Source organism: Cnephaeus nilssonii (assembly GCF_951640355.1).
Source record: "Cnephaeus nilssonii genome assembly, chromosome: 19".
NCBI lineage: Eukaryota > Metazoa > Chordata > Mammalia > Chiroptera > Vespertilionidae > Cnephaeus > Cnephaeus nilssonii.
This window is the reverse complement of record NC_137090.1, coordinates 21,141,561-21,163,792: the sequence shown is the minus strand read 5'-3', so window position 1 is coordinate 21,163,792 and position 22,232 is coordinate 21,141,561. Positions and strand designations below refer to the sequence as shown.

Genomic DNA, 22,232 nt, shown 5'->3' with positions numbered 1-22,232 from the left:
ACGGTCGCAGGATTTGGGTTCGGGACCTGTGGGCGGAGCGAGGGAGAATGACTGTTCTCTCCGCAGCTCTTGATCCGGAACTTGTTGTCCAGGAACCGCGGAAGAGGTACCTCGTGCGATCGAAGCGTGCTCGCTCCTCAAAAGTGAAGAGCCTAAAGACGCGAGCGAGGCGAGGAGAAGCGCACTAGGTAGGTCGGCCCCTCACTCGGCGAAGGAGAGGATGTCGTTCTCCATCCTCTCTCCAGTTGGGATGTTTCTTCCCATCTCTTTCCGTCAATCGCACCCCCACCCTTTCATCTTCGTAAATTGCCTTCCGCCCTGTAGCTGCTGGAGCCACTGTTCCTGTTCTGCTAGCCATCCTTTGAAAGAAGGGTCCGAGATGCTAGGGAGGGGAAGGGCCCAGAATTTTCAGTTCCCAGACAAAGCCTCCATTCAGGCAGCATCGATGTGCTCGCTCCCAATGTGAGAAAATACCGAGCAGGCCTCGCACTCTGCTGAGTTTTTATTGAATACCCCCATCGTATCGAGTTGTTGAGCCCTACGAAGGAAAAGGGGGGGGGGGGGGGAGGTTTCTAAGAATATGATTGAAAATTTGGTTCCCAGATATAATGGCTAGAGAAATATTTCTTTAATTAAAATATTGAAGAAGTAGACGCCAGAGACTATGATCCACAGGAGGAGTTATGTATAAGTGCTACAGCAGCTGGGAAGAATAAATAGTTAAGACTGGGGTTGATAAATATTTTAGAGACAGGCATTTGAACTGCGCCTTAAGGAGTAAAAAGATGTTTTTGTTTGTGTGTTTATTAAGTGAAGAAAAATAATTGCAGGGAAAGATTGCTGCTTGAAGGGACCTAGTAATTTGGTGTGGCTGGATAGTACAGTAAGTAGCAGGATCGTAGGTTAGAAGGATAAAGTAGGTTGTAACCAAATTGGGTAGCGCTGTAAATTCGTGCAAAGGGATTTATGTTTTATTCTTTAGGCGTTTATCCAATGATTTTTGAGCAGGGAAGTTAGACTTAGGTTTGTGTTTTAGGAGCATAATTATACTGGCAGTTGGAGTAGGATGAACTAGGGCACGAGTGAAGCAAATGTGGAAAGATTAGAGGTAGTGAAGTTAATTTTAGAGGCTTTTGGCCAAGAGATAATTGGGACACTGCTTAGATAAGGAGATGGTTTAAGACAGACCAATTCAACAAGTTTTGGTGACTGGTTGGTAGGACAGAAGATAAAAAGTCCAGAGTTACTTAGAAATGAAGAATACAAAAAAAGGAAGTTTGAGAGGGAAGGGAAGATACTGAGTTCAGTTTAGAGTACTTCATAGACATCTAAGTGGTGAAATCTAGCAGAAGCTGGAAATTCAAGTTTGGAGCTCAAGAAAGGCTTTAGGGGTCTTCAGCATAGGATGATTTGGGAATAAAGCTTTGAAGATGAGCTTTGTATCATGACCTTGATATTGAGTACATTTTAATACTGCTCTTATTAGTTATGTTACTGTGGATAAGCAGCTTCTCTGATTCTTATCTTTAAAATGAGGCTAATATTTCCCTTTTATTTTCATAGCAACAGTAATGGAAGTAAAAGGTTTAGCATGTTATTCAACATATGATAGGTCTTTTTTCTGTACAGGGTGGAGCAAAAGTAGTTTACAGTTGGTCATATGGAAAAGAATACAATAATTAGTAAATAATACAAGAATGAACTACTTTGTGTATTCACAACTGTAAACCTACTTTCTCCGGATAGTACCTGATTTTGATATATGAGATAGTTGGTTACTTTGCAACCTATAACTTAGAGCAGAGAGTCTAATTGTTCAGTTTAGAGTCTGGTCGTTAGATTATCAGAGAGCAGTCCCAATGTGGGTTCTAATAATTTATTTTTCTGGCTGCAAAGACATCTAGAGTCATACAGTCCTATGTCTGCACAGCCCTGTTACCTTATTAGGCACAGCAGTTAAAGAGGACTGAAACCATGTGTGATCCTTGGACCTCTAGCCACTCCATCACTAACTCTCTTTTGAACCCTAAATGTTTGTTTCCTCGGGATTTTGTTTTAGCCCTTTCTTCACTCTACTTTTCCCAGTGGCCTCATCTACTTTCATCACTTTGATTACCTTCAGTTGTTTGTTAAGTGCTCTTAAATCTGTATTTCTAGCCTGGGCTTATCTTCTGACCACTAAAATGATGTACATATACGCTATCTGAAAGGAGAAAACTCCTATGAAATCTTTTGTAAGTAGAAATGGATGGTATAAAGTGAAGAAGCAATTCCTGTTAATTTATATGGAAAAATTTGAGTGTTCCCAAGCCCCAGAAAATAACCTACCAAATCATACCAAATAATACAAGAACCTAAAATAATACTTGCATAGTAAAAGCAGTGTCACTCGTACTACTCTGGGTGCATGCTGCCTCTATATTGAATCACTGAAAAACAGCGAACACTTTTTGCTTTCTGCCTTTTTTTTTGTAAACTGGAAAATCTTCGGATTTTTGTTACTGAAAACAGGTACTAATGTTAGGTTTTTCACAAAAGCGAGTGATGTAACATGGATTCTCAAAATGTGGGAGATACCTCTATCTTTATTTGCTAGACATCTCTGACCAGGATGTCTTTTGGTCAAACGAAATGTAATATACAATTTAAAACTGATTTCAGTATCTTTTACTTTCAAACGTGAATTGTACATGTTAAAAGTTAATTTTGTAGTATATGAATTATATCATAAAGTTTAACATCCCCTTCCCCTGCACTATCCTTATATTAAAATATTTGATAAAACTGTATATAATTTACCATATAAACTTTTGAAGCATCAATGTCCTAATTTTAACATGAGAAAATTTATGATAAAATATGTATTTCCAGGATTTGTGCTACAGAATCATATGAATCCAATAACCTCAAATGTAGACTGGTATGTTTTATTGGTGACTCAAATACCATGAACCGCTTTGCTAGGGTAACAAGAATTAATTTTTAAGATAAAAAAGGATAATCTCCCTTTGTTTTTATATAATGCACTCTGGTAAATTCACTGTATATTAAATGCAAAAAATAGTTTGTATGTAAAATGAAATTGGGTTCGTCTTGTGTATTCAGTTTTGCACTTATAATAATGTACAATGGGACAAATCTTCACTTGTAAGACAGCATTCTATGCTCAGGTCTAGTGAATGTTAGCAAGGCACCTCACTCCAGACTCATTACATCAGTGATGGGCAACCTTTTGAGCTTGGTGTGTCAAACTTCGCCAAAAAACTGAGCATAACTCAGGTAGTGTGTCACTTTGAGGAAAAAACATTATTTCGCAAATGTTTCATCCTCGGCATGCGGCCGCCTTAGCGGCCGCGTGTCATCAGAGATGGCTACGTGTGCCAGTGCTGACACGCGTGTCATAGGTTCGCCATCACTGCATTACATAGACAACCAGGAACTTGTCTGAGGGGCTGGTACCATCCCACATTGCATTATGAAGACACTATTTAATAAGCACTATATTCCATAAAAGGGGGTGGGGGAGTTATTCTTGGTTTCTTTAGACCCTTTGGGCATCTTGGTAAAATAGAGGGAGGAACAGAGCTTTGTTGTAGCCAAGAACAAGAGAGATACTTCTTACATTGAGATTCAAAATGACTTAAGTTGCTTCATCTGTATTCTTGAAATTTTATCTAGTACAGAGGAGAAAAAGCGGTACGCACATAATATCCAAAATATATTGTGCCTTTTTTCTGGGTGACCTCATAGTTTTAAAAATATTGTTGATTATATACTATCAAGGTATTTGATAAGCCTATAACTTTTCACTGCTGTGTAGTAATAACCTTTTTCCTTTTTTTTAAGATGCTCTCCAAATCCTTGGTAATGGAATATTTGGCTCATCCTAGTGCCCTCAGTGTGGCTGCTGGAGTAGCTTGTGGCATGTGCCTGGGCTGGGGCCTCCGTGTACGCTTTGGGATGATCCCCAAAAGCTCAGTGAATGAGACAAACACAGAAACCAGAACTGAAGCAAGCGTCTTAGGAGAAAGTGGGGAGTACAAAATGATTCTTGTGGTTCGAAATGACTTAAAGATGGGAAAAGGGAAAGTGGCTGCCCAGTGTTCTCATGCTGCTGTTTCTGCCTACAAGCAAATTCAAAGGAAAAACCCCGAATTGCTCAAACAATGGGAATACTGTGGCCAGCCCAAAGTGGTGGTCAAAGCCCCTGATGAAGAAACTCTGATTGCATTACTGACCCACGCGAAGATGCTGGGACTGACTGTAAGTTTAATCCAAGATGCTGGACGTACTCAGATTGCACCAGGTTCTCAAACTGTCCTGGGAATTGGGCCAGGACCAGCAGACCTAATTGACAAAGTCACTGGTCACCTAAAACTTTACTAGATAGAATTTTGTATCATGATTGTCTCACCACAAGTGTTTGAAACTGTCAAATTCTAACAATAAAAGCTGAGTTTCTTCCCCCAATTTAAGTGTTCTTGAGGTGAAAATCTGTTCCCATGTTCTTCTGTCATGTACTTGGCACAGTTACACAGTTATCTTGGGCTAAAAAGAAAAAAAAAGTTGGTTAAATTGTCCTAGTGGTTTAAGTCCTGAAACAAAAAATATTTAAGAGAAACAGGTCACAACAAAATTGGATTACAAGTGGGGAAACAGCATTTCCTATGCATGGTTAGGTCCCTCTGCTTGTTAATAACTCTGCTTCCCCAAGACTGTTGCTGTCACCATTAGAGAGGATCAGGGGTTCAAGGGTAGTCCCATTGGATGCAAGTTCTTTCCTACCATAACTTTCTGGATGATTGAGCACCTACTTTATTAATAGATGTATGGCCACCCACAAAAGGCTTTAGACTCTAACCTGCTGGATTTTTAAAATTTATGTCTCAAAGTTGAGGTTTAATAGCATTGATATAACCCACCTGTGCAGTGTTTCATGATCATTTCTCAGACCCCCTGTGGCCAGAGGTTCTCAGCAGTGGCTCTACATCATAGCCTATAAAAACTGCTTTACTTCCCGCCTTTCCTAACAGTGAAGGCATTGAAACTTGTGAAGTAACTTGTATGGACCTTAAAGGTAGTAATGGGCACATGTAGGAATTTATGGTCACTGTGAAGTGAAAGTAGTGCATCATCACATCTCATTGTTTACCTAGAAATTAAAAAATTAGATAATTGAATTATTTATGGGCATCTTTATTTCCCTTTTGATCTTTATACAATTAACATGACATAATTCCAGTATCACTATACCAGCTTCTCAGCTCCCAAAGCTATACAGCTTCTACCCTTTTTGCAATGTATTCTTGCAAAAAGCCCTTTTTATGAGAGCCTGTTAGGAGGATCCTGGCAGTATTTCTAAATTTAGTATATCCCTAAGAATTACGATGCCAGGGAGAATTTTGATAACAGGCGCATGTTAAGTGGCTCCAACTCTCCATGTTAACTTCAAAAATTAGTATTAATTAGCAGTTAACTTCAACATAAGCAGCATGATAGCACAACTAAGGTATAAGTTCAAAGGAGTTTGCAGGCAGCCTTAAAAGTTACAATATTTGGTCAGTTTTATACCATTTACACTGGCATATTACAGCACAGGAGAAATTGCAACTGTGAATGATGCCACAGTAGCAACTGTTTCTAAAGAGAATGTTTATACTACTAGGTTCAAAAGTGATGCAACAAAGTGTAATTGATTTGAAGAGAACTCAATCCTAAATGCATGGTTCTGGCTCAGGTAATTTCTGAGGCTTGCCTCAGACTGTTGGTTCCACGTTCAAAGAACTGCATTCCCCACAGAATGGCCTGCTGTGGCTGATTCAAGTAATTGTAATAAGTCATGGCATAGCTACTAGGATGACTTGTATGCAAATTCTGGTGATACATTTTGTTCTCTAGTTCACCTGTACTTAGTATTTATTTAATAGGATTCAGAATCTTACAGGTCTTAAAGTATGGGCAGAGCCCATGGGTTCTCTAACACACTTTCAGGGTGTTAAAACTATTTTTATAATATTAACACATTCTTTTTCTTTTACACCGTGGGTAAACTGCTGGCACCTTTCACAAATTATGACAGTGGCACCTACCTGTACAAGTAGTTCTCACTGCCCTCCCCACAATAAAAAAAAAAGTTTCACTTAATGCTCTGGATGAAGCACTAACAATATTATTAAATTTGACCCTTAATATTCTGTGTAGCATTAAACACTTCTGGTGCACATCGAAATATGACAAAAATACTTGTGAGGCCGAGTGGTGAGCTGAACTAGCTGGTTTTATCATGGAAAATTTTTACTGGCAAGAACCACCAACAAACTGGTTATCCAGATCTGAATGTTTGGTAGGAATCTCCTCATAAATAACAATTGACAGGATGTAGGAAAACTTCTATCTGCCTCTCATCCAAGCTTCCCCAAACGTAAGACTTTTCTGGTCAGATCAGTGTTTCTCACAAATATCTTACACTATATAATGTGTCAACATTTAGAAGAACTATATAACAGTAAATCTGTCTTCCACATAACCAATGCATGAGGGTACAAATCATGCATGGGTAAAAGATCCATTCAAAGTAAAGATAGACCAATGGATTTTAATATAACAGTATAAAAAGTTCACTTTGATAATTTTAGATTCCACATTTCAACTAACCCCAAGTATCTTAAAAAGGCTATTAAAATACTTTCCTAGTTACAAATCTGTGAGACCATACTTCCTTCATGTACTTCAACAAAAACAACATATAACAGACTGAATATAGAAGCAGATGAGAATCCAGCAGTCTTCTGTTAAGACAAACTCTGAAGAAAGTTATAAAAAATAGCACAGTGCCAGCCACTCTTATTACTTGACCTTTGTTTTGGGAAATACAGTTAATTTATAATTCTTTATGTTAACATGGAATGAGTTTATTACTATTACATTTAAATGGATTAATTTTTAAAATTTGTTTTAACTACTAATACAGTAAACATCAATAAATGCAACCCCATATAAACTTTGGGACTTTCAATGATTTAAGAGTATAAAAGGATCCTAAAGAAAAAGTTTGAGAACCACTAGAGTGAGAATGTCTGCATGACTAAATCAATTTACAGCAAAGTTAAGCGGCCCTACTCAGAGATCACCCGTTAGTCTCCTGCTATTATACTGCCTATGTTGAAATAGTTGTCAACAAATATCACAGGTTTGGTACAAAGGCTGTATTTGGATATTAGGGAAGATCACTGAAAGCATGCTTACCTTCTGAAAAGTTTCCCAGTAATGTCTCTCCTTCCTCTATCCTGTTTCAGTTACATCGAAAGTGCTAAGGACTCTTAATACCCTTGGTTAATTGTTTTTAATCCCTTCTCCAAGACCTTCATTCAGAGTCATGTTAGGAAATCCCTTAAAATACAGTTTATTACCAATTCATTCTACTACTTATTGTACAACATTATTGTCTAGTCTTGAGCTAGGCATTTTGTGATTTAAAGACAGTCCTGCAAAGAATTCTGAAAATTACCCGGGGAACAAGCTTAGAAGTTCATCTTGTTCAGGATTTGAACCCAAGTCAAAGCAGTTTCTCTTTCTACTATAACCCATTATAGATGGCTTAAGTGGCAACTCAGTATTACAGCACAAGACTTTTTTGTTGTTCTTAGAAAAAAAAAAGTTTAAAGTATGCTATAAGGAAACCTTAACGGAAGTATTTTAATTTGTTTCTATCAGGGAAGGGAAGGAAAAGAGAGAATAGAGGACTAGAACACATGTTGAGGCTCACTAGGACCATGACTATTCTCCCTCTTCATTTTTATAACGATGAAAAAAGGGAGCAGAGATCCAGCAGAAACAAAAGTTCAGCCAGATCCTGAACAGCAAGATGTCTTCACTAGGACAAACAAAAAAAAGGTGATTTTCCAGCTAATACTGTAATTTCCTATAGGAAAATAGGGTGGGAATTAAAGATAGGGAACGAAAAGAAGTTCTAAGTTAAAAAAAAAAATGTGGCAATACAAGGCTAGGCAGGGGTCTCTCTAACTCTATTGATGATTAATAGTGAAATGAACTTAAAGTAACATTCTTAGCCATCAGCCAAGAGTTGGATTCAAACACTGGTTTTAAAAAAATCACCTTAAACTACCCATAATTTGGGGACCCTTACAATTTCATGGCGAGGAACAGCATGAACTACATGTTTCTATATATTTATATCAGGTTAATATAATTTCACATCCATGACCTTGTTCATTGAAGTAAAATGCTTAGATAAAACTTAAAAGTGCCACTTGCTTAATATGATGGATAGCTGAAATGTCGCCCACTATAGTGTGCCTTATGGTATAATGTGATATGTGTTTTCACATGTCCCGATCCTCATTCCATGTCTGCTCTGATACCTCCCTACCCTTGGAATCCAATATGGAACTATAAAACCATGGTTCCTTTAGTTTAAGTTTGAGAGGTATTTAATTAAAACTGCCATTCTACATGTTATTTCCACAGTCCAGTAATTTATTTTAAATTTGAGTATTTTCAAATTCCACAAACAAAACTGAAGAACAGCAATATTTTGTTTGAATTCTCTCTTCTGTACACTCAGTGATCTAAAACACCACAATATCCAACATACACAAACCTCAGGGAAGGGTTAGTAAATACACACAGATTGGAATCATGGTGCTCTTTGTTCTTGAATGGAATGGTCCCACAGAAAAAGCACAGGATACAGCACAACATAAGGGCACCTGTTACATATGGAGTGAGCAAAAACACACTAGCATTTTCTATATGCGTAATCAGGAAACCTGCATAGGTTAGAGGGCCTCTTATGCTCATTGAAAAGTCAGGCAAGTTGTCTGTAATGCATTTTCCCAATACTTTGGAGAGCACTGTAGTCCAGTGTAGGATGTGCTGATTATGATTAGTGTTGTCTTTGTTGCATTGACAGTCTCGCATGGTCACATACCAATATTTTTGCTTTAGCTTTTCTTTGAATAAAAGAGATTTAAATGCATTTAGACAATACATATTGTAAGCTGTTTACATACACTAAATTTAAGAGCTTCAATATTAGAGTTTTTCTTTAAACACTACAGAGTGCAAATCAGGTTCTTCACAACAGATTGAATATTAGGCAGTTCTTCAAAGAACAAAAGGGAAGAAAAAAAGCCCAGATGAATAAAACATTGAAACTATTCCCCTTTGAAAATAAATTCTAAAATGATGCGGAATGTGAAATAAGCTTTTAACATAGGTGATCCAAGTTTATAGTTAGAAATAAAACGCAGTCCTTCATGAAATAAAGGTTACAAGAACATGTGCCTGTTTTCCTCTGTTATAAACTGAGAAGTGGGTAGAGACGATGTTTCAGTACGAAAATAGGCGACTACAGGATCAGCTTTCCGTTTCACATGCTGTACCCAAAGCCAGGCTGTGGCTGCCCATAGGGTGGTGCAGTATAACCATAGCCAAAAGGTGCCTGGGGAGGGACTGCAACACTGGGTCCTGCTGTCAGCATCAACTGGGGCTGACCTAAAGATGGAAAACAAAAAGGAGCAGGGGCGGGGCAAGGAGGCAGTAAAAATTGTTAGCATTGTAGGACTATCACACTCCAATCTCCCCTCCTCTAGTAGCATAATCACAACTTTGAGTTTTGGAGAGCACTTTTGACTGCCACAATTTTGGCATGACAGTCACCCTAAGAAGGGTCCTGCCTATAAAGCCAACAAGCAGTGCAGAGCTAAGGGTCAGAACTGTGACAGTAATTATGTTACTTCATATCACCTAAAGCAATATGCACATGCATGCTTGACATCAGGCAAGACATCTACTTAATAAGCCTTTTTACAACATGGTGTTTGCACATTATATTTGATGACAATATAATTAGCACAGGAAAACAATTGTTTAACAGACATGGTTTTAACATAACTGAAATTTTAAAGTTATATTTAAATTTCTGATTTAAGCACATCTACATGATAATGAAACCTAATGCATTTTGAGCAAAGAATCTAGTACTAATTTAGAGAAAGCAATTACAAATAGCAAGGCATATTCAAATATATATTAGGTATGAAATACATTAGTGCATACAACCTCTTTTATATATTCTGTTGCCCCTTTTAGGAAGTTTAAATACCATATTTTCCGACATATAAGACAACTGGGCGTATAGAAGATTTTCCTGGGTTAAAAAGTCGTCTTATACGCCGGAAAATACGGTAGTTGTTGACCCCATACAGAAAACGACCCAAAGAGAAGCTGGCTTATTTAGAGGGAAAAGACATGTAACCCCTCTTCCCAACTGCCACAAAAGGACTCAATCTCCCACTAGAATGTAATCCTAGAGCAAGATTTCTCCCAGCACAAGCGACCTCGTGTCTCCCCTTTTTGTGAATAACCAACAAAATTGTCTTTAGTGAGCAAATTCTTTTTGGAAACTAGCAGTTTCTAAAAATCACTTCTAACCTTGATATTGACATTTGTCTTGAAATTTCAACCCCACTGTCAACTGCTTATAAGGCCTATCCATTTAAACACCCTAAAGGCAAACCAAATTGAGTAGGTGCTCCCAAATTATTACACTCATTCTGTTTTGGTTCCTACTGTTTCCTATCTCAAATATGTGAAACATCTTGCTCCCATCTCTAACAATTTATTTAAAGTTTATCTTTTTCAACTTTGTCAAAATTACCCTGATCCTCTAAATCACCAAAGTCCTTTATATTTATAATATAAAGGAGGTAATGTCATAATAGATTTGATTTCATTTCCTTTAGCAGGATGAGATACAATGGTTATAATGTTTTGTCTAAAGGGCACTGTAACCTATACTCTTCAAATTCATTGTTCAAATGAATCTGTTCACCAAGAGTGAAATGGAAAAGGTAGTTCAGATGTAAATATGTAAGAAGAAACTAAATTGCCTTAAATATTAACTGAGAGTTTGAAGATCCTATCTCTCTAGAAAGTTCTCAAATGGAAACTCTATTCAGGTTCTCTGCCCCAGTTAGAATTTAAATAGAGAATGTATTCTTTATGTAAAGCAGGGGTAGGGAATGTCCAGCTCCCAGGCCATATAGGCCCTTGAAATAATTTAGTCTGGCCCTACCAAAGCAATTATAGGCAAGACTAGAAATTTAATAAATCTAGGAGCTTTTTTCATAGCAACATAAATTTATATTAAGTGAATTATATTAAACAAATGATGTTATAAATACCCAAATGGCCCCTGGCAGAAAAATGGTTCCCCATCCCTGATTCTAAAGCATTCTAAAGACAGCCTTGGCACTTCTGAAAATTGAATTCACCAATAATTCGTCTTCAGTAATTTATAAATAAGCAATCAACCAGTGACCAGGCAATAGAGAAACTGAGGTTATGATCTTAAGATTTTTGATACTGTCTTTGCATTTAAGATTACCTGAGGGGATAAAATTAATGCCTGCTTTGAGACTGTTTGGGGGGTGGGGTGGAATAACAGTAGAGAGAATTATTTCTTTACTTAGTGAGCCTTTTGCACTTTAGAAGCTTATTATATTTCTATTTTGAGATAGAATCCCTAAAGAATGAAACATTTATATCTACTATTATTTCTGTAGTTAAAAAGAGATAGAGATTACCATAAACAATAGGTTGCGTCTCTGTAGCTTGTTCTTCTTCTTTTCTCAGTGATTCTGAAGCATCTAATTTATCCACCTGGAGAAAAACAGGTAATGTTAATTAGCACCTCAAAAGTATTATAAACCTAGGTTTATGGCAGAAAGTGGAAAAGCCTTAGTTTATTAAATTTTGTCAAAATAAAAAGACTAGAAAGAACATTCTCAGGCCCCCTCAAATTCAATGGCAATGTTCATACTTCAGTCAAGGTGATTTTTAGCACTGTCATTATAAACCCTCCGGAAGGAGGGATTTATAAATGCCATTAAAGCGCACGCCAGGCTAAAACTGGGCATGCTAGGTTGCAGCCAGCCTGAGGGAGGGAGATAATGAGAAGGAACCACTTTTACAAATGAAGATTAAAGCCTACCAAAGATAATAATGAACTCATGACTTGGCAAGACTTCTTCCCCAAAGGAAATGGTACTCAAAAAAAGTAAAATGAGTCTAATGACTGGACAAATACTTATGCAGAATAAGCTACCTTTTGCCCAGTGTGCACAGTTTCTGCTGATACTGGTTATAGGTACAAACTGAAGTTTAAGACTCAAGTGGCTCCATATTTGATTTATTTTAATATAAAGACAGGCTGCATGTTTTTATGCTCTATTTTCTAAGAAGTAGCCCTTTAAGAGTTTTTTTGCTTTTAATTAAGCCACAGTAAATGGCTATTATATGCTAGCTACTCTAAATAAATGTAGATACTCTCTGACAGAAATAAGACTATAGAGGAGTCCATATGTATTAATGAAAGGAGGTAGAATACATAGGTCCTTCCACTAACTAGTTGTGTGACCTTGGCAAACCACTGCACTGACCCTCAAAAAATGTCCTTGTCTATATGAGACAGTTGAACGAGATAATCTGTAAAGTGCCTTCTAGGACTAACATGATTTGATTCTGTAATTCTGTGAAGAATTAGGAAGAAGTCATCAGGACACTAGGATTAGGGAATCTCCACTGCACAACTTTCACTTGCCTTTTGAGCTATATACTATATTTGTCTTTTAAACTATATTTAAAAGTCGGTATCTCAACCAAAGCATAACTACATTATACTTAAAGTAAAACTACAATTCAAATCTCAAAGTTATTGCTACTAGTGGTTTTCAAAGTCATAAATGTGCAGTGAGATGGGGGCAGAGTTCAGGAAAAAACTTTTTATTAAATGTTCCTCAAAAAGGCAAATAGTGATAAAAAATCACTCACAAAAAAAGACATGCAAACATCAGTGAAAAAGCTATAAAGACTGCTAAAAAGGTTAGAGCAGCCCCTGATTTTTTTTTGAAATTATTTAAAATGGTGTCTTGGAGTCTTCAGATAGGCCACTAAGTTAGGATAGTACTTCATATGTGTACTAATTTTTAATGTTAAATATCATAAATGTGGGTTTAATCCATCCTACTATGTCAAGGAACAAAATATGAGAAAAGTAAGCTGAGGCAGACTCTAGACACCTTTAGATAAAATGTGGTTTCCCCATCCTAGGAAGTTGGGTTAATTTGCTTTTACATACATTTTCCTGTTTTATACCCTAAGTGTTCATCTGTTATAAATTACCCAATGTCAAATTAAAGACCACTATCGAGTATAAGTACCATGAAAAATACCCACAGTTTGGTATTCAAACTTACAACAAAAATTATTACAGCTGTATACTTTAAAGTATGGTATGTGCCACCAAGGGTCAGATGGGGTTCTGCTAACCTAAACAGTATCCAAGCTAAAGAGGTTGTGCAAAAAAAATACATGGATGAGTGTACATTAATAACTTCTAAAAAGAAGAAAAATTAAACAACAAAAAACCCACCACTGCATAATACATTTCCAGACTTTCAAGGAAAAGAATCTAAAGTGAACACATGTTTAAAAGTTAATGTCTGAGTCAGATGTTGGAAACAGAGACCTAGTTCAGAAGTACATGTAAGACTTAGAAGAACTAGCAATATCACAATGCCCAGGCACAGACATAGGCAGGCTGGGCATAGGGGGGGAAAACACAAAAATATAAGAACTCTGAAGGAATAGCACCAAGCTAAGCAAAAAAATTTTGATTTTTCTATATAATAGGACAGCCTCTGGCACAGCAACATCCAATTTTTTATTCCATAGACCCAATTTAGATTGCTCAAAAAAGAAAAAGCAGAGAAGGCTGTTACGAACACAAGCTTTTGTTAAGAGCTGTAACAAAAGTTTCTGATCCTTGGATTTAAAAAGAAAAATTTCAGGTAAGCATGTCACTGAGTTCCACCTGTACTATTGAAAATTCACTGTAATGTAAAAGGCTTTTCCACAGAGACTGCAATATGCTGCAGAGAAAAGTTAACATGCAGTCAGTTATTTTGGTGTATGTGTGCATGAAAAAAAGGCAAAAGTACTGAAGCAAGAAGTGAGATCTGAAGATGACTGTTGCTATACAGGCTCTCAAGAAACACACACAGCCCACAGCAATGCTTTAAGAGTTTCAAAAGTAGTATGATGTAATTGCAATGACTGTTGTACATGCTTGATTTAAAACAATGCATAACACTGCAGTTCAATTACCTGTTTTTCACACACACGCTTTCTAACTGCCTTGCTTACTAGCTGCTGAAGGGCCTCACACAATGCATTTTACTCAGGTTTGCCTTAAGTTCCAATGGTGACTCCAGTTTGGTTCAACATAATTCCAAGGCACTGTCCCCCACCCAAATTCGTTCAAATTTGTTTCAACTCTCTTTTATCTTCCCACCCTTTTCTTACCAAAATTTGATATCAGACATAAGTTTGTAAATTGGTTTCACTTATAGTGGGATGGTGACAAGCCAATTAAGGAAGCAGCAACCAAAAGGTGCCTAAATTTACCATGGATAAGCCAACAGATAAATAAGAGAGCAAACTTGAGGTGGCTTCAGAGATGTGCCTTATTACAAAACATAGAAGTTAATATTGCTTTGTTATATATAGAAATAATCCATGTTGCTTAGCAGCAATTAGAGCAAGCTACTCTAATAATTAAAAAAGTTTTGAGTCCTCTTGAAAATGGACTAGCACCATAAGAACTGGACACCTGGAGAAACATGAGGAAAGTCTCTTCGGAAGCAGCTAGTATCTCTTGTATCTACTTTCAGCAAAAAATTAGTAAGAATCAAGAGATCAGAAACTGGATCACAGTCCTTCAATACCAAAAAAATCCCAAAAAGCCTTTTAGGGCATGTATATACAGATATAAATTCAGCGACTGTCAGGCAAGCTCACAAAATAAAACCAGAGGCTGTTTAAATTTATTTAGAGTATTAAGAAAATCCTATTATGGTCCAGATACCCTGACAGGGAAGAGAAATTTCCTGAAACTTTGAAATTAATATGGAAACTCACCATGCTCAGTTTTTAATAATATATTTAAGAGAGACTGTGAACCAACTACTGATTAGCCTCCTGCCCTTCCTAAAGCCTATTAGCCGATTAGTACCAAACATCTACTAATGTCCTACAACTCTATTATAGTTATGTTTCAAGGGACTTGCAGAGGCTTTAGTGAAAATTTATTTTGGGGAAAAAGCAGCAGCAGCAGTGTAGAAAAGGAAGGAAAAAATCATGCAAATTCCTTAGACTTAGTCCTCCAGACTTAAAGATGGAAAAGAATCAACTTTCACCTTTTCCTTTATTGCATCAACCTGCAAAGGAATTCAGAAGGTGCAGCTTAGAAAAAAATCAAATTCCATATTGAGCATAAAAAGGTAGAATCAGCAACAAAGGTTTAGGGGAGAAACATCTAACCACTAAAAAAGGTATGAGAAAAGTGAAAATAAAGGGCATACTGTAAGCAAAATTTAGAATTTATATATATTTTTAACTTCAGAGCTTACTGCAGAAGAATTTATGCTAGAGTCAGTGTGAAAGAAAGCAGCTTAATCGCTAGTAAAATTTATAGCACTTCGGTTAACAGCAGCTTAGAGCCAGGTCTCACAAGTTGGCATTATGCATAAGAAAAGAATTCTCATCTATGGCTAAGATACCCTGGACTTATACACAGAAAGTATTAATTCTTAAAATATTATTACTGAACACAATGGTATCTACTTAGATGGTAGCCTAAGCAAATACTCAGTATACTGGGGGCTGTTAGTAGTACTATTTATCCCCCTTCAAAAAGGCATGCTGAAGAGATCAGATGTGAAATGGATTTTAATAAGCATGTTTTCTCTAATGAAATGGATCCTTTAGGATCATTTTTAAATGTTCGACAGCAAAAAAGCTAGTAAGTGTTGAAGGTAGGGTGAATAAAAATATCTAACATCAAAAAGGGACACTAAGACAAATAAGTGATTTTTTATAAGATTATATCCCCAGCTTGTTTAATGTACTTTTAGGAAACGTGTCATTACTTGTTAACCTCCTATGATATTTTAAAATTAGGGGTTGAACTATCAAAATATTGAGAAGATTAACAGGATGTTAAGAATATAGGTGTAGCTTCCCCAGGGGAAACAGGCATACATATTAAAGTCAAGAACCAACCAAATAAAGGGAATCTATACTACTATTTCTAGATATATGTATTGTAAGAACTGATCTAAGGAAGACAGTTTGAAAAAAAATTTTTAATCAAATGTTTAAAAAAAAACTAACATACAATGTAGAAGTAATACTATTCATCCTCAGAAATACATTGAGGATAAACATTCTGGCAAGTTATGATTTGAGTTTCCTTTTCCATGCAATGTCATTTGTCAAAAGTTAAAAATTTATGGAGAACAGGAATATTTTTGAATCAACTAAATAACTTACTTTTACTAGAGAAAAACATTGGAAAAAAATAAGTCTGCACATGGAGTTTTACATATTCAAGATAATTAGTTCTGAATATACTCAGAGGTGCCATACCTTTGTCAAATATTCCTTCATGACCTGGATGAAATAGGGCATGGCAAAATCCATGATATTGTGCCTCCAGGCAGTTTCCAGGACAACATCTGGCCTTAAAAGATCATAACAGGTAAAGAGACAAGCTCCAAAGCACTCTCTTTTTTCTTCCTGCAAAAACCACTGTAGGAGTTCTTCAGCCAACTCAGTATCTTTAGATTCAGAGGCATACTGCATTGCATCCTATTCAAACAGATGAAAGTCAAACATTAAACTCAAATATACTGAAACTGGTAAATCAAGCAATACAATGGGGGTGGGTGGGAGGGAGAGTACCAGTTATATAATTTAAATTAAAGATTTGTTGAAAGAAAAGGAATAGACGGATAAAGCATTCTTATTTTGGTTTTTTTTTGAGCTTTGAAATAAAAGTAAGATAGTCCTAGAATAAAGAAATTCACTAACTATGATATCCTCAAATGGGGGCTTAAAGGTAATTTTCATATTCATAAGCTAATACTTTTAAAGACCATAATCACTTGTAGTATACCACGTTAGGGTTAACACAGATCATCCAGTAGTTGGTTTAATGGCCCTGTCCCCACCAACTTCATCCACCTTGTACAGGCTATCTTTCTTGCACAGCTCTACACTCTGTTTCCAGCGATTGTTGCCTTTGAAGAGATAAGCAGCAATTCTTCTGAACTCAATGAGTTCATGTTTTTCCAAACGCTGAGCAAGTGAGATATTGTCAAAGTTGTCGTAAGCGTCTATTGATGTTCGCAGAGCCTTAAAAAAAGAAAAGCCATCCAAATTCCAAATCAGTGTTTTTTAAGTTTATGTTCCATCATTCTTCATCAATAAGCCATTATGTACATAACTGATTGTATATGACATGATCAATGTATGACATGTATGTATGATGATGACCAGTGAACTATTATTAAAATATGACAGCCTAGACTCAAGGTTTTTCATATCAAGGACTAACATGAATGGTTATGAAATTTGGAAAATTTATAATCTGAAGGGTAAGATTTCATGCTCTGAGGAAACTCCTGATACAACTCAACATGATAGGCATGGGATCTGAGCCTAAAAGAAAAAAGAGCCCATTGAATCTTAACTCTTAATTAATTTTGTTCTTGTGAAGCCCTTCACAAGGGAAAGTTTATTAAACAAATTCTAATATGGTATTGGGCAAGAAAAGCAGTGAATAAATATAGTTAATACCAAGTAAGTTTTAAGGATTAGTTAAGAGATCAAAGACTTTTCAACCCTATCTATAATCTAGATGTTTAGGGATAAAGTAACCATAATTTTTTCTAAAGAGAGATAAGATCTAAGCAACAATTCTGCAAACTTGGCACTTCATTAGGAGGGAGTCAAATTTATCAATCCTGAACACCTCATTAAATTTAAATCACAGGCATACAAATAACTACTGTTTAAAATTCTAAGGATAATGGCCTCTTTTTGTTTTTTAACTGCAAAACATACCAATTTTACAACCTATTTATAACCCAAGTTTTGAGAATATATGCAAGAATCAAAAGGTTTTACCTGATAATCTTCTTCTGTAATAAAGAGGTTGTTCAGTGATTCATTCACAGATTTATTGTTGTGGTTCTGAACTGAACGCAAATATGGTTTCACCAGTGGTAGCTGTTTAACCTTTAAAATAAAGAGTTTGTTACAAATATAGCACATGGGTAAAGTTCCACGTACAAAAGTTATTCAAGTATGTTTTAGATCCTTGTTATAATATTTTGAAGTTTTAAAAATAATTACCTTGCTGAAATAATTGACTGCACGAGTATGATCCAACCGTGGAGACAGCACCATCAGCAAATCATTTAACAACAGAGGCTTGAATTCTAAGTAAAACTGTATTGCTCTGTAGTATAATTCCACATTGGCAACCTAAAATGGGAAAAATCCATACATAAGTCAGTTACTTACTAATGAGCTTACTCATTCTGACGCCTTTGTTTTGTCTTCTGAAGAAGGTACATACCTTGGTAATGATATCTTTGAACTGCCCTTCTTTCCATGCATCAGTGGGATGATTCATCATGGTAATTATGGCATTATCATATTCTTCATACTTGTCATACAAAAACACCAATTCTGCCCAAAGATGAGCTTGTTCTGCAGCTCTTAGCACCTATGTAAGAAAGATTTAATTGCTTTAGATATGAGTCTTTAATTCTACCTAGTAGTCCAAAAAGGGATATTTTAAAATATTAGTTTTAGCGACAGAGTTGCCTCCCAATGTTAAAGGCTGGTTACCTTAGGTATATTCACTCTGGACCAGAACAGCTCCAAGTGCTCCCTCATTTTCTGTGGCTTAAATTTAGAATATAGAATGGCTAATTCGGTGAACATCCCCATATGAGCTCGCTCAAGTCCCAGAGCTGCTTCCAACATCGTTATCAGTTCTTCAAAATATCCACGATCCTGAATAAGGAAGATAGTAAATTAAAGATAGGACTATGTGTGGCAAAAGATCTCAATTAATATGAAAGTCTCCTGTTCATTACCTGATAGTAGTTAATAAGTTCCTCTAATTCATCTGCATGTACTACAATATGGAGCCCACACATCTGAGCAAGACGGAATTCTTTCCCATCTACACAGGCAAAACAGACCTATAATAAAAATTTCAAATATGTGAACTCAAATGTAAACATGACTGGTTAATTCAATTCACAGTTTAAAGAGCATTTCTAAATAGCATCTTAATTCTTCACTCAAACAGGTGTTGAGATTACCTCTTTCCATGTTCGGGTACTGTTTGCTTTCCTAGCTCCATCAACAGCTGCCTGATATTCACCCAGGTGAACCAGGGTAGATGCCAAGCGTCCAAAATTGGAAACATTATTGTATAACAACTTAGCAGCATCATACATTTTTTCATCATAACAACGGTCACCAACCTGAAAAAAAAAAGGACAATCCATTTTCAGCGAGCCTAAACTCAATCTTTTCTCCAAAGTTGCAACTCAATGTAATAGTGAAAAACAGTATTTTTCCTGTAAGATATTTTTCCTTGGAAATCTTCAGCTGTGATGTGTTGATCTTACTAAGCTAATGATGTTGCTCAACTACTTATTTTAACATTCTTAAAAAAAAATAAGAATAAGAAACCTACTTGTTGGATATGAGCATTATTTGGCCCATTGATGAACTCTTCTAACTCTGCAAGGCGGTTTGTTTTAGCCAGTGCGAATATCAATTCTGTCTCCACATAGGACTCACGAGCCTTCTTACGGGCCATCTGCAAGTACTTTACCAGTTCTTCCCAGTTTCCTAGGTATAGGAAAAGAAAAAAGTAATACAAGCACTGACATCTTAATGTTTATCTTTTCACCCAAGTAAATGAGAACTAATATTAATTTTCCTTTAAGGAAAACATTATAGACGATAACAAATATAAACAGTGTAATCCTACATAATAAAATGGTAATATGTAAATTACCATCACTCCGCTACGCCCATGATTGGGCCAGCAGGAGGCGCAGGGGGCGGGACTCAGGGTGGCCGGGGTAGCTGATTGGGCCAGCAGGACGCTGAGCTCGCGGCGCCACTGGCGCCGCGAGCTCAGCGTCTGTGTCATGGCTGCCCCGGAGGCTTTCGGAAGGCCTGGTGCACCGGCGGACAGACAGACAGCCGGCTCCCCCGCGATCAAAAGCCAAAGCGGGGGAGCTGTCTGTCTGTCTGCGCCGACGCAAGGCCTTCCGAAAGCCTCCGCGGAGCTGGAGGCTTTCGGAAGGCCTGGGGCACCGGCGGACAGACACACAGCCGGCTCCCCCGCGATCAAAAGCCAAAGCGGGGGAGCTGTCTGTCTGTCTGCGCCGACGCAAGGCCTTCCGAAAGCCTCCGCGGAGCTGGAGGCTTTCGGAAGGCCTGGGGCACCGGCGGACAGACACACAGCCGGCTCCCCCGCTGCTTTGGCTTTTGATCGCGGGGGAGCTGTCTGTCTGTCTGCGCCGACGCAAGGCCTTCCGAAAGCCTCCGCCGCGCTGGAGGCTTTCGGAAGGCCTGGGGCACCGGCGGACAGACACACAGCCGGCTCCCCCGCGATCAAAAGCCAAAGCGGGGGAGCTGTCTGTCTGTCTGCGCCGGCGCAAGGCCTTCCGAAAGCCTCCGCCGCGCGGGAGGCTTTCGGAAGGCCTGGGGCACCAGCGGACAGACAGCCAGCTGGTACACCAGGTGCATGATTAAATCATGCACTGGGCCTCTAGTACATCTATAATAGCAAAACTTCTATTATACTTCTGTATTATCACTAATGAAATGAATAGTGGACATTCCCTTTCTCTTAGAGCTGTAATGTTAGAGCTCAATCAGAATTTTATGAAAATTCAAAACAGAAAATTAATCTTTCCCATGAACCTTGCAAATTCACAAAATGCAGCTTCTCTTTATCTGGACTAAAATGGAGGGCTACGTTTTCAAAAGTAACCCTGAAGTATCTAAGTCCTACTTAATTCCGAGTACACAATTTATCTTAATGCTTAGCTTAATCAGAGCTTAGATACATTTTCTGAGGTCACAAATAGGTAATAGTTAAGAAGTCGTACCACTAGTATTGGCAGCCTGAACAACTTCCATGTAGGATGAAGGATCATCTGCTTTGATGTAAGAGTCAATGGCTTCTTTCACCATTCCTTTCTGCAACTGAGCTTTTGCAAGCTGACTCCAGACAGCAGGTTCATTGCAGCGTTCAGCAAATTCATATGCCCGATCCAAGTTTCCAATATGTTCAATTAAAACCTAAGCAACCAATTTTTGAATTAGTGTTACAGTAAAATGAATCTCACCACACAGCAATTACACTGAAATGGCTAGGATTTTATTGCTCTCCTATGCCATAGCAATTGGTTATGCTCATTCTCAAAGGATAATACATATATTGAATCATGAGAAATCATTACATTTAGTATATAAACTTAGGTAACCTGAAAGTTTATTTACCTGCACTGCTGAAGTATTGACATCAAATTTCCGGAAAATGGCAAATGCTTCTTCAAAGAGCTCATTGCTGATGGCGATATTGGCAATATCTGGAGCATCATAATTATCCAGGCGGTTAATATACTCCATAACACGGGTACGATCAGCCTTGATTGCAGTGAGGATTAGGAGGTTTTGCAGATTCCTTTAAGATAAAGAAAGATTTAAGCACAATATTTTAATAGCTCATTAGTTCTAAAGAATAAGCACTGTGGCTATACTAGTAGAGTCTTTTGTCTCAGGAGGTAGGGAGAAGAGGAGGGTATTAAAGAGTGAGAATTTAGACAATATACTCAAATCTTTGTCTCTTTGTTCCTTCCCAAAACTGACAGGCCATAATGAAAGACTGAATATAAACAGCCAATGGAACCCTCTCAGAGCATACCTGTGTTCACTGAAGACGGAGTTATCAAGAACAATTTTCTCCAGCAGTTCAATAAGTTCATTAGGAAGGTCTGCAGTCATAAAAGCCTTGACAGTTACTGACACTTCTTCAGGGTCCTGAGTCTCAGACAAGGCTGTCTGCACAACCTACAGAGGATATACAGAAAATAAGTTCTGAGAATCAAAGTGATTTTTGAAGATATGATCTAATAAAACTAAGTTGGCTTTTCAGTAGAAAACTTGAAATAGTCAGAAAAAAAATGGAGGAAAAATACCTTTAAATTTACCACCCAAAAGTCTTCATACACAAATTCATGTATAACTATATCATATGTACT

General features: G+C 37.3%; 2 protein-coding genes across 2 annotated transcripts in view; one reads left to right on the top strand and one right to left on the bottom strand.

Moving 5' to 3' along the window:
• The first annotated feature begins 24 nt into the window (after nt 1-24).
• Nucleotides 25-9,084, top strand: PTRH2 (peptidyl-tRNA hydrolase 2). Its single transcript, XM_079798429.1, has 2 exons — nt 25-188; nt 3,847-9,084. The coding sequence occupies exon 2, from the start codon at nt 3,847-3,849 to the stop codon at nt 4,384-4,386; it is 540 nt and encodes a 179-aa protein (XP_079654555.1). The 5' UTR covers nt 25-188; the 3' UTR covers nt 4,387-9,084.
• A 151-nt stretch (nt 9,085-9,235) lies between these two features.
• Nucleotides 9,236-22,232, bottom strand: part of CLTC (clathrin heavy chain) — a 60,232-nt gene continuing 47,235 nt past the window's right edge. The window contains exons 19-32 of the mRNA XM_079798427.1: nt 21,896-22,041; nt 21,472-21,655; nt 21,078-21,270; nt 19,646-19,803; nt 19,266-19,430; nt 19,035-19,142; nt 18,784-18,951; nt 18,509-18,658; nt 18,283-18,414; nt 18,055-18,165; nt 17,110-17,280; nt 16,513-16,734; nt 11,610-11,685; nt 9,236-9,516 (exon numbers count right to left, since the gene is read on the bottom strand). Coding sequence (XP_079654553.1) covers nt 9,392-9,516; nt 11,610-11,685; nt 16,513-16,734; nt 17,110-17,280; nt 18,055-18,165; nt 18,283-18,414; nt 18,509-18,658; nt 18,784-18,951; nt 19,035-19,142; nt 19,266-19,430; nt 19,646-19,803; nt 21,078-21,270; nt 21,472-21,655; nt 21,896-22,041 — 2,109 coding nt within the window. The 3' untranslated portion in view covers nt 9,236-9,391. The remainder of the gene's footprint in view (nt 9,517-11,609; nt 11,686-16,512; nt 16,735-17,109; nt 17,281-18,054; nt 18,166-18,282; nt 18,415-18,508; nt 18,659-18,783; nt 18,952-19,034; nt 19,143-19,265; nt 19,431-19,645; nt 19,804-21,077; nt 21,271-21,471; nt 21,656-21,895; nt 22,042-22,232) is intronic.

Bases quoted from the DNA above. Each gene is read 5' to 3' on its own strand.
- PTRH2 (XM_079798429.1), top strand. From the start codon at position 3,847: ATGCTCTCCAAATCCTTGGTAATGGAATATTTGGCTCATCCTAGTGCC.